Source organism: Loa loa (assembly GCF_000183805.2).
Source record: "Loa loa unplaced genomic scaffold supercont3.40, whole genome shotgun sequence".
Lineage (NCBI taxonomy): Eukaryota > Metazoa > Nematoda > Chromadorea > Rhabditida > Onchocercidae > Loa > Loa loa.
In genome coordinates, this window is record NW_018108220.1 from 92,309 (window position 1) to 104,166 (window position 11,858).

The window sequence follows — 11,858 nt, forward strand, 5'->3', positions numbered from 1 at the left end:
CATGTCATGTATTTTTAGTCTTCCATCTATCGCATGTTGACAAATGGCGCGGCTAAATGAGGGAATGTGAGTAGGTGGGTGTCTAAGAAGACTCCATCGTTCGTGCATGCTATGCTAATTTTCTAATTTTATTCTCTCAAATTATTTGCCAAAATGATTTGTTTGGATTTTACTATATCCATCGAGGTGGAACGTATGATCACTATAAGTGCATTGGAGAAATGATGTGGTATGTCTTATCTGCACCTTAATTGACAGTGGTATATAACAGATAAAGGCGAAAGAGCGAAATTTGTTCTAAATGGAGATCTGGATTAAAGTGGAAAAGATGCGAAATTTGTTCTAAATGGAGATCTGGATTAAAGTGGAAAAGATGGAATGTGAGGTAATGATGAGATGCCTTGAGATAGAGGGCTCCTGTTGCTACATTGATAAGGGTCATTGTCAACAGATGAATCCATCCACTATCCTTTCATAAGGAAGGGGACATCTTGAAACCACCGTATCTGGCGTATATGAGATTCATGCGGTAAATCTATGTTTGAATACCTTCAATTTTTTGCTGTATGTTAGTGTTCGTCTGTCCTCATAATGTCCTGTATTATGTCTGTGTATTATGCCATCCTTTTTTCTTTCTGTTTCCTTGTTCATCTTTTCTTGTATGCTTCCTGCTCGCATTTTGGCGGTTTCCCTGCCAAATACTTGTCCTCACCTTTATGATCAATGATATCGTATATTGATCAGTGCCGTCGATATGTTCTCATGTTTTCCTTGTCATTACCGATTTATCCTTCTTGTCACCAACGTTTCCAAAATTTTAAGTCTGACCAACAGAAAGATAACTTTTTAATGTCTTTCAAACTGTTGTTGATAAAATGAATTTTCCAACTTTTATTACGTATCAGAGATACTGTGGCTCACTGCGGCTAAATTGTAATGTTATTTTTTCATTTGTATACCTCACAGAGAGAAAGTCGTGAACAGATGACCGATTCGGTGGGCTATAATGCTTGCAATTTTCTCTTTTGTCTTTTGCTGTTCGTAATTTAAGCCCTATGCTTAGTGCATTAAAGAGCTATAGTTGCAAGAACAGATAAGGTACAACCTCTGGTCTTTTTACTCGGTTTTTACTTATCACTCACCCTAATTCTAACCTTCTATTGTTCCGACCACTTATCATTTTTATACGTGGAAGGGATAGTAAAAAGACGTTCTGTTTGCTCAAAATAAATTTTCGATTTCGTGCACGTTTTAAAACACAATTTTTATACTGGTAATAAGCTAAATATAGTGTGCGAAAACATCAATTTGGTACTGATGTTTAGAGAGATGTCCTGGAATGTGTGACTGGAATGGAATAGACATCCATTCTCTAGCATTTTCTTTTTCCTTCCTCACCTGAAATTTCCATTGTCTTTTTTTCTTTATTTTTTTGTTACTGTCTGTTGTAGATTAATATAACAGATTACAACTCACCCGAATAAACTGGATACTGTCTTCTGGTATTTTTTAAAAACTATTCTTGATGTGACCTCTGCAAAATTATTATCTAGTTTTATTTGTGTCCTATGCTTATAGTTTAAAACAGAAAAATTCTCAAAAATTGAAGATTTCAGAAAGTCATATGGATTTACTAATTTTTGAACGTAAACGTGGGACTACAGAGAATTGTAAAAGGCCAATATCTGTTCCAATTGGTAAGTATTACGGGATATTGGATGGTGAACAGATCATAGTATCAGATTTGAAAGCAGCGAATGATTTAAATGCGTTCGGATGTTATGGTGAATTTTTGCAACGACGTGAGCCCCGTGTATCAATGGAATGTTTCAGGAGTAATGTTCATCAAGAACACCAACAAGAAAGGTGTCATTTTAAGATCTCATTCATTGATTCTGATCATAATAATCTGAAGGGGATGGTGACAGCAATGCCTCATCAAATTTGCCTGGCAAAGAAAAAGGCTGAGTTCTTATCTTTCCTTTTTTAATAATATGATACAGGAAAAGTTTGTTGCTTTAAATCTCCTGTTTTTTCTTTGTTACTTTCCTCATGCCTTGAAAATTTCTCAAACTTTTGAGCCATTATTTGAGATAATCGTTTCTCGTGTTATTTAAAACACCTATAAATAGCTTTCCCACTTGATCCATCTTTTATTAATTATTTAAAAAAAGAACAACCTACTCATAATATTTCATACTTTCGTTTCATTAAAATTAAAAGTTTTGTCCTTGTTAAAATATCTGTCGATTTGCGGTTATATTTTTTAAGTTGTAAATTAGTGCTATCTATTCTATTACTGATACTTTGATTTTCAATATGAAAAGACGATAATGTTTTGCTCATTTCTCCATATGTATGAAGTCAAATTGGCTTGTAGCAATAATTGTTCAAGTATGGGCACTGGGATATAGACCATTAAATAGTTTCAAATGTAATGAGGAATTTCCTCTCTAATGTATCAAATTTCGTTGCTTTTATTTTTATGCATCATTGTTCGAATATGTTCCATCTTCCATAAAACCATTCCTTTCAAATACTTTATTACCAGATATCAGCTCTTAATTATTTAATTGAACATTTTCAACACCCTTTGGCAGAAGGAATGAAGCGGTTTCTCTTTCTGATAAGTTGTCACATGTTGTAATAAATATTCCATGTCATTTGATCTTGTAATTATGTTGTAACACAAAAAATGATTGGTATCACTGGAAGTTACTATAATGGATGTTGAATTATCAGGGAACGTTGGTAAGGATGCTTTGAGATTTACCGTTAAAATGCTTTATTCAACCATTAGATGATAGACCGATGTGAAGGTAGTTACTTCTGCTACTGTTTGTTCACTTTCATGCTGCAGCTATTATCACTTTCATTTAATATAAGAATAAGTAACATAAAAGCAGTGGCACATGAAGATTACATTGGAAATAAATTCTTCCAAAATCTTAAATGCAATAACTGACACTTTGTGTAGTGGTCGGCGAAGGATTTAAATTGATTGGGATGATTTTGTGATTTCTTACTAGAAATGGAATTTAAAATAGATTTTTTCGAATCCACACCTTTTTGAGCATTTGTTAAAACTATTCTGTTTGTGCGTATGTCTAATAGCATAGTATTAATTTGAAGTAGACTAAGTTTATAGGATAGGAAATAGGTACCCTTGTGTGAAGGATAGGATATTCGTGCTCTGATGTCATTCATCAACCTTCTTGTCTTGTTGTACACAGTTGCATTTTTCTGCTCACTTCACTGAATTTCTTTCTTGTTCATTTCGTTCGATTTAGTCTGCTTTATTTCATATTCATCATTTTAAAGATATTATTTTGCACTCTCTCAAGTGAAATCTCATATTGTTCATTTAAGAAATTCGAAATGGATATGGCCAAATGGCTAAATTAAATGAGTCGTGCGTAATTAAGTCTTTGTTAATCTCAGGCTTAGGTTGTAATCATTAATTCACTCAAGCTCAAGAAATGAAAAGGGCCTAGAATTGCTAGTCATGCTTCAGTCGTGAGATTGAGCCGATGAATTTATTCAAGGCATTGGGAATCTTGCTAAATTTAAACCAACAGGGACCGTCTTATCAATCTCGCACAGTTAGGTAGGGAAACATCCCTACTTTTTAACCTAGACAAGTAGTTCCTGTTTTATTTTAAAAAATTTTACTTATCAACGCTTTTTTTTCATTTCTTTTCAATTTCATTTTTCAAGAAACTTACATTTCCCTTCTGTATCCTCTATTTATTTGCAGTTGTTTTAGTTTATTTCTACTTTGCATTTTACTGTGTGATTGTGCGAGCGGTTGATTGTCTGTATTTTGCTCGCAAATTGACGAATGACACAACTGAAAATAAGATTATTTTACTCTTCTTAAACACTGGACGCGTAATTCATTTCATACTTCTCATCATTTCATACCTCACTATTTCATTCCAATGATGGACGTTCACAGGAACAGATTGCTTTTCATAACAACACTTCCCTTCTTCCTAGCTTTTCACTGCGGCTTCTTAGATTTTCCAAGTGATTATTCTATCATTTAGTTCGTCGAATCTTCCAGCTTTTCTATTTATGTTATTTAGTCGACCTATATGCTTCTTGAGATTGAAGAACTTTGAGTGACTGAAGATCTTTGTAGTGAGCATCACTTCTTGTTTAATTACGGCAGTTGTTTGGCTCTTCGTTTAATTGCAACAATTACCTTGCTTAATTGCAACTGTATTTGTAATATCTAACAGTAGAATAGTCACTGTGTTGCTGGTAGCTGCTTATCAGGAATTGAAGCTTTTTTTGACAAAAAATAGACTTCTAACAGCTATTTAATATTCTTATTATTACAATGACTAATTGAGTTGTTGATACCATTAATCGGCACCTCATTTAAAACTTACTGGGTGTTGCTGATAAAAGTTATAGCACAGCCGTAGAAGTTTGAGACCATCTATTTATTGCTCGCAATGATGCTTCAGATCCGTAATCGATTTATTTTCCAAACTTCATGTTAGTGTGTTTTCGACTTTAACACAAAATAGAAGCAATAACTGTGCTTTTAGTTCTCTTTTACGTAGGACAAAAAAATCATTACATCATAGGAAGCATTTTAGTGGATGTCCGCCAAAACGACACCTTTTTCCTTGATCTAGACACTTTTTTCAGCATATGGTCTTTGAAAGATGCAATTGGCGATACAATGTCCAACATTTGAGGGATAGTTATCTGACATTTGGTCTTCAAATTTTTTATCTCCTCATTCGTGTGCAACATTTCTCATTCAGATGTATCTTTCGCTCTTCATGTTCTAGTTTAGAAACAGCTGTAATACATTTACTTCATCTCGAGAACATTTGGATGTAAAAGCAACCATTATTTCCACTTAAATCATTATGAAAGGATTCGGTGCAGTTGTCTCTTACCACGTTCACGTTATTCCAAGTACTTTTCCCTGCTCGCTTTTAAATTGAAAAAAAAAAGATTTTGGTTTTTTCTTTGACCTACATTTGAAGGTCTCTGTAGGCATTTCCCCGTTTTGAAATACACTGTAGCTAGAATGATTCCTACGGAATCTTTCCTGATTTCCTCATGTTAACAATCATCCCTCTCCATTATTTCAAATGTCCTGCTGTAAAAATGACTTTTTCAAAGTCTTTTTTTTTTTCGTACTTTGTGTGGAAAGAGATTCTGGTGTTCAAAAAGTACAGTTAGAGTATTTCAGATCAGCTAAAACTTGGAAAAAATTGTGGCCAACGGATAACTCTCTTCGCTTGGGTACGGAGGAAGCGATGTACCTCAGTGCGGAAGTCGGGGTCTTGCAGATATTTGCTAATAATGGGCAGGAATGTGTACCGGATGTTGTCTGGAAGATATTCTATGACCGTTATGGAATTCGCTTTGTGAGACGTTATGCAACTTATCGGTATTTTAGACTTCAGGGTTGGGTTGTGCGATCTGGCCTTCATTGTGGGGTGGATTTCATGCTTTATCGTGATGGGCCAGAATACTATCATAGTAGTGCGGCGGTTCGCATTGTTTCTATAGGAAGTAGACGCAACGCATCAATCTTTATCGCGCTTAACAGGGAATTGAATAGTATAAAGAAAACACTGATAGAAGTGACTGTGGTTGTTCCTGAAGACTGTAATATCCAGAGTATCGATTCCATCCATTGCATTTCTGTTACCCATACCACTGCTCTCACCTGGAAGACTTCTGACGATCGGTGATTTTCTTTCTCCTCTGAAACTTAAGTTCCCCAAGATCACAGTTTTCCATGCAGTCTATCTTAATGAACAAACAAGTGGGTCATTTGACAAGCTTCCAGAAAATTTCATAATAAAAAATTATGGGATTTTTTTATGAGAAATTATGAGATAATCTCATAATAAACCATTTAATATTTTCGATTAGGTAGCTGTGTGGATGACTTTTACTTGAATATTATCAATAACTCTGTAATCATTATCCCATATTTTAAGGAATGCCTTAACTCTTTCAAAGCTATCCGTCAAAAGGCACTGAATTACCTCATTTTTTAAATTTTCATTTATTTATTGTTTTTACGTATCAGTAACCAACTAATAACGTTTTTTCTTGCTAAGCAAGTGTCGCTTAAATTCTTTTAATTAAACCATCTAATTCCATTTGTGAAATTTAAAATTACTTCTTAGACGATCCCTGCTTTTAATTTTCCAAGCTACTATCTGCATAACGTTATTTGTAAAATGTTGTCGTTTATTGATTAGTGCATACCAAACAAACAAAAAGAAAGTAGAAGCAGTGTTTCATGGTGAGAAATGTATTAAAACGATTTTGCATCTTCGAATACTGCTTGCTTCTCATCTTTTGATTCAGCCTTGATATGGTGTCATACCGGATGCAGCTGTGCATCGTACCGTATTTTCCCGGAACATCTATCACATTTATCAGTTCATCATATTATTGATTCATATATGTTCTTTTAGAAAGTGCAATGGTTTTTGATTGTATATTTGTATCCAGAGGTTATACATCTTTTACTGGTCATAAATCCATTTATCCAGTTTTTTTCTCGGTTGATTTTTACTTTACGACTCCTTGGATTCGCTTTTTAATTTGAATTTTCATCCAAGCGTTTAATTATATTTTCAATTTTTTCTAATTGTATTTTGTAAAATTCATATTTCATTTTGTACTATCTGCACCGATCAAACTTCCAGTGCTACTTTAAGAAGTAACTTTGGTGGTTGCCAAATATCCAATATTTCGGGTCATATACGTAGTTGTCAGATTTCATAAAAGTTCGAAAAAATAATTTCCATTCCAATGTGAAGTATATACAGATGGAAAGGTAACTACACTTCACGTAGAAATATTTCGGAAGGGAAGAGGTGATCAAAGTCTGGCTTTAGATATTCCATGTTTAATATGATATTGTTAGAGTTTTCTTCTAGTTTTAAAAGTTTGAGGGGGGATTAATTGTTTCGTTTATTATCTGGGTGAGTCGTCGGCGTGGACACAGGGGAAGTCATTGTTGGGCCGCGTTAAATTTATCCATTCGTCTGGGTTTTTGTATGGTTGAGCGTTGTTGTGGCACAATATAAGGGTTCTTGTTGGTCGGAAGACCGGGGGGATGGATTTTTTCTGTCAAGGGAGATTTTCGAAGACTGAAGGGAGTGCAGGAATTTTTCACTCTCAATGAAACTGTCATGCTTTTGAGCTCCTTTTTGTTCACTTATATGTTGAAAGAGCATCTGCCATCACCATTTAATATGTTCTATCGTAAACTTTCTAAAAATGAGAATCGTGCTTGTGTGATAAAATCAAATCCCCACATTAATGGAATGTGTTCTAAATAATTTTAGTTGGTACATCTATTTTGTATTTCCTCATTCTCTTGCACTCTACCGTCTTCCCTTTTCAAAACCCATTACGCCTCCAATGCGCTCTTCAATTTCTTTCACAAATTGAAAAATATTAGATGATTTGCTTTAGAGATTAAGAGAAGATAATTGTGCAAGATGCCTTTGATCGATATGGCAGAAGCTGTAAGTCGTGGTGACATTATTGTCGATGAGGTAGATGCCTTGAATGCTGTGAACTCTGGAAAATTGAGTGAAATTGAAACTGCCCGGTTTAGTCCATTGGTTATTGAACATTCTCGACGGCAGAGTAGCGGAAATGGCTCTGCAGTTAATCGTGCAGGTATTTTTTTTCAAATTAAAGAATCTTTCGAAATAAATTTATTATTTATTGATGATGACATATTTTATTAGTTTATCACATGCATACGTTTATGAGAAGTTGGAATCTGGCGGATATAGCCATTCATTGAAGAAAAAGATTTGCAATATATAAAACATTAATTTTGACTATGGGAACTTTCTATGCAACTAAAAAAGGCCTAAATATGAAAGTTCGCAGACAGTTTACAGACATCTACATTTCGTATTCAGTGATATTTGGTTATTGTTAACATGAGTTTCGAATTGTCTTTTTCAGATCCACTACCAAATTTAGATGATATTGAGCTAGGGGATGCAAATGGAGCTACAGGAAGCGATGATGAGCATACATGGAACAATGTATTAGTGGATGAAGTCGATTTTGTTCATGCTGTTGAACGGGGGCGTATTAATAGGAATGATTTACACATCATGGGGTGCCGAAGCAATGGTTAGTTTTGGGAAGAAGTCGTTGACAGTACGAGAGTCTTGATTGACATTTCAGAACTTTATATTTTTTTCAAATTTCGTAAGCATCTAAGCATTAGTAATTTCAGTAATCTGCAGCGTGAGAATAAATTATTCGCAGTAGTGTTGCATCAAATATCCTTTTATTGCATATATTGACTTCATTTGAAGAGTGTTCTGAGTTCATATACTGAAAGTTGCATTTTATTTTGAAATTCGCAGGTGATACCTGGATTCCTCAGCGTGTGGTAGATGATGTCGAAGAGTTTGGTGATATTTTACATGATGAAAACGGTTGGAATAGAGTTTTGGTTGATGAAGTTGACATTCTTCATGCTTTCGAACAGGGATCCAGGATTGTTAATCGTAGTGAATGTCGTCTTAGTTATATGCATCGTGGTATGTTTCTTTTATCTCAAATTTGGCATCAGTCGAATATAGTAAAGGTGATGCTTTGAAATTTTGGACAACAATTGAATATTAGATGTAAATTTAAGTTTACAAGACCTTTTTGAATTTGTGAGTTTTCCCAATTTTTTTCAGGATATAGACTTAACGCTGTCACTTGTTTAGCTGAATAATTCTCATATTGCTACTCGATTCTTGATTTAATTGATCTTTTAAATATTATGTAGTTAGCCACTGATAGATTTTTATCTTATTCTTAACAGAAAATGGAACTGGGAGACTTGAGAGGAATAGTGATGTAGTTCAAGGAGCGGAATCAGCAGTGAATGGAGAATCATCGTTTGAAATTGATAGGACGATTGGTACTGGCCGTCCGGGTAGAGGGAAGAAGTAATTTACCAAGTGTCTTATTTTTCTTATAACTTTTTTTAATTGTTAGGTTTGTTATTCGCTTTATCTGTTGTTATTCTTATTTTTTCGTGAACATTAGCCATATTTAAGAGTTTTCACCGTATTTGACTTGTTTTCAAGTGTGATGTTATCGTGTGATGAGGTCGACACTCTATTTTATCCAGTTTAAAGCTCAACGTGTGTTTATCTGATTGCTGCTCTTTCGTTTCATTTCTGAAGATTACCAATGTTTTGTTAGCAGTCTTTTGCTTCATATTGTATTCGTCTGTCTGACCTTTTCGAAATGTTGTGTTGAGCGCTGCTGGATAATATTTGGTTGCTGGGGATTTCCGTTTCGGCGTTAATTACCTTCATGATATTTTACAGTAATGGATATCATACAGCTAGTTGAATCGAAAATTAAGACGAAGTAGCAAGAAATTAAGGTGAAGTAAGTATAGTAGCTAGGCATTAAGGGATTCATTATATGTTTGAAAATTTGTGTTTCGAAATTGTTTTTTCATATGTGACTCAATGTTGCCAATGAGTCGTATATGAAAGAAAGTTTTCGTATAACGCGAGTGATGTTTCTACTTAAGCATGTCTTACATCACCATATACTGTTTTTGGTTCTGCAAATGACTTAAATGAAATAGTTCATAAGTAAATCAATAGATCGAAAATGTTTGATAGCTATAATGAAGAGTTAAAGCAGCATCCATTTTGTCTGCATAAATTATTAGTACTTTTTACATATTATAGCAAGTTGGCACAGCTTAGGATAGTTTAATCATCTGTTTGTTTATTATGTAATATGGGAATCGTTTTCGTAACCATCAGAAAATGTCTTTCAGCTGAATTGCTGCATAATTCAGGTTATTTGCCTGGATTTTTCTCAACTTTCATGCTTGCTATCTTTCAGTTCATTCGCTTTACAGTTGTTACTATTTTTCAATAATTTTCCCCTAGGCCAAATTTTAACTGGACATTTTGGTAGAAAAACGCGAGCTCTGTACTATCATATGCTATAATATTCTTACAAAAAAATTTTTCTAAGGGGATTTTGGTTGGGAGATTATGGAATTTGTTTATACTTGTAATGGAAAAAGTGGTGAGATGAATTTCTATTTTTTGGCAAACTGTGGATATACTTCTCACTTTTTTCTCGAGATTTTCTCCTGAAAATTTTCATGGTGATGGGACGTTTATCCTCTACATATTAAAGTGGCCGTGCGTATTGCGGTGTTAAACGATGTGCTTCTTATCCACTTTTTTTCATGGTGAAGTTTACATAATTTGCTTGGATTAGTATTCAAGGTTCTTTATCTGTATTTTGCTTCCAACAAAGATTCTGGTTGTGGCGGGAATATGTTCATTTTGAGATTAGTCTGTTTTGCTTTACAAAAAACAGTCATTTGATTGTTTGTATAGAGGACATAACATACTAATAATCTGTTGTGCTCTAAACCAGTAATCAAATTTATCAGCAATCATATTGGCATTTGTTTTTCTCCTTGCGATCTTTTTCACTTTGTGCTCTTACTATAATATTTTATATCTTTGGAATGTATGATTAATTTTATACCAAGAAGACTAATTAATGTAAAATTATCCTACACTATTAGGATCAGTGATTTTCTGACCATCTGCAGACCTTTAAACATATACTTCATTTATCTTTGTAGGAACTTTTTTTTCCAAAATAAATTGGATTTGATTAAACTACAACACGTGTTTGAATTTGGATGACTAATTTTGTTGCTCCCTAATTTAAGTGACAGAAGTCTGGAAATGAATCAATTTACTGAATATAATTCGTAGTTTCCTAGTTCATCATTGGGGAAATGCGAAATGCTTTCTGAGCTACTTAGTACCAAATATATTATTTGGTCGCCAACGAAAATAAAGATCAAGAGATATTTGGGACTGTTTTAGCAGATTTGCTCCAGATATTGGCAACAGTGTTTCTTTTAGATGCTATTGGTTCGAAATATGCGTGGGTTGGTTTAATTCAGCGATTGCAAGCATTTGTGGATGATATTGCAATTCGCATTTCGGTCATTAAATGAGGATATCAATAGATGATACATCCGACATTTTCTCGTCATCGGTCAGGATGTCGTCGTGGAAACTTATTTTTGCTTCTTCAACATCACCTGAGTCTTCGAGGATTTCTACAATTGCTTGTTTCAAGCATTTAGATGAAAATGATTGCGAACTGTCTTGCTATCTTGCCGTTTTACAAATCAGCTGGGAAAGGATATTGGTTAGCCGTTTAAATTTTAGAAGGATTTGCGAAATGAAAAGTACTATTTTGTTCGCCGTTGTTAATTTGATCATTTAAAAAGTCGAGATTAAAAACTTCTGATGAATTGTGCAGCAGTCACTTACCTTTATTAATAGATGCTATGTGACAATCATCCTTGCTAATTCGTCCAGTTTTAAGTGCTTCGATGAAATCTACTTCATCCACTAATACTTCATCCCATTTGGTTGGTTTAGGTGGTTTGTCTTGTGCTGATGTCAAACATTCTCCATGTGAATCCGAAGATTCTAATTGTCAAGTTTGAGTTTAGTTTTCTCAAAAAAATTAATTACATTTCCAAATTTTCTAAATTACTTCAAGCATATCAAGGGACGATTTCGAGTTCGACAAATGAGTTTCTTTTCTCTCAGAAACTTTCGATATTCTGTTTTAAAGCTGTCAGGATGGCACCCGCCATTCGATTTCAACTAAAGCAATCCTTTCCACTGTAACTATGAATTCAGAATCGGAAATGGTTCTTTAAGTTCTGGCTTTCTGCATTAATGTTCAGTAGAAGGTATTGGTTAATTCTCACATTATAGTTATTTGACTGCTAGCTCAACTAACGGGTGAATTAAGGTTGG

At 34.2% G+C, this 11,858-nt stretch overlaps 3 protein-coding genes across 3 annotated transcripts; 2 read left to right on the top strand and 1 right to left on the bottom strand.

The window, feature by feature from the left end:
- Positions 1-366: 366 nt before the first annotated feature.
- Positions 367-5,791, top strand: LOAG_17102 (hypothetical protein). The gene is made up of 3 exons (XM_020449762.1): positions 367-385; positions 1,610-1,866; positions 5,219-5,791. The coding sequence occupies exons 1-3, from the start codon at positions 374-376 to the stop codon at positions 5,724-5,726; spliced, it is 777 nt and encodes a 258-aa protein (XP_020306654.1). The 5' UTR covers positions 367-373; the 3' UTR covers positions 5,727-5,791.
- A 1,675-nt stretch (positions 5,792-7,466) lies between these two features.
- Positions 7,467-9,313, top strand: LOAG_04677 (hypothetical protein). The gene is made up of 4 exons (XM_003140214.2): positions 7,467-7,683; positions 7,981-8,154; positions 8,394-8,570; positions 8,843-9,313. The coding sequence occupies exons 1-4, from the start codon at positions 7,500-7,502 to the stop codon at positions 8,971-8,973; spliced, it is 666 nt and encodes a 221-aa protein (XP_003140262.1). The 5' UTR covers positions 7,467-7,499; the 3' UTR covers positions 8,974-9,313.
- Positions 9,314-11,030: 1,717 nt separating this feature from the next.
- LOAG_04678 (hypothetical protein) lies at positions 11,031-11,692 on the bottom strand (the record flags this gene model as incomplete). The annotated part of the gene is made up of 3 exons (XM_003140215.1): positions 11,031-11,143; positions 11,361-11,522; positions 11,650-11,692. The coding sequence occupies 3 exons, from the start codon at positions 11,690-11,692 to the stop codon at positions 11,031-11,033; spliced, it is 318 nt and encodes a 105-aa protein (XP_003140263.1).
- Between the last annotated feature and the right edge of the window lie 166 nt (positions 11,693-11,858).

What these genes read in the sequence shown, in the direction of transcription:
- LOAG_04677 (XM_003140214.2), top strand. Translation starts at nt 7,500, where the DNA reads ATGCCTTTGATCGATATGGCAGAAGCTGTAAGTCGTGGTGACATTATT. An exon ending in CTCTGCAGTTAATCGTGCAG is followed by an intron (nt 7,684 to 7,980) that starts GTATTTTTTTTC and finishes TGTCTTTTTCAG; the next exon opens with ATCCACTACCAAATTTAGAT. An exon ending in TCTTAGTTATATGCATCGTG is followed by an intron (nt 8,571 to 8,842) that starts GTATGTTTCTTT and finishes TATTCTTAACAG; the next exon opens with AAAATGGAACTGGGAGACTT.
- LOAG_17102 (XM_020449762.1), top strand. An exon ending in CAAGAACACCAACAAGAAAG is followed by an intron (nt 1,867 to 5,218) that starts GTGTCATTTTAA and finishes AGAGTATTTCAG; the next exon opens with ATCAGCTAAAACTTGGAAAA.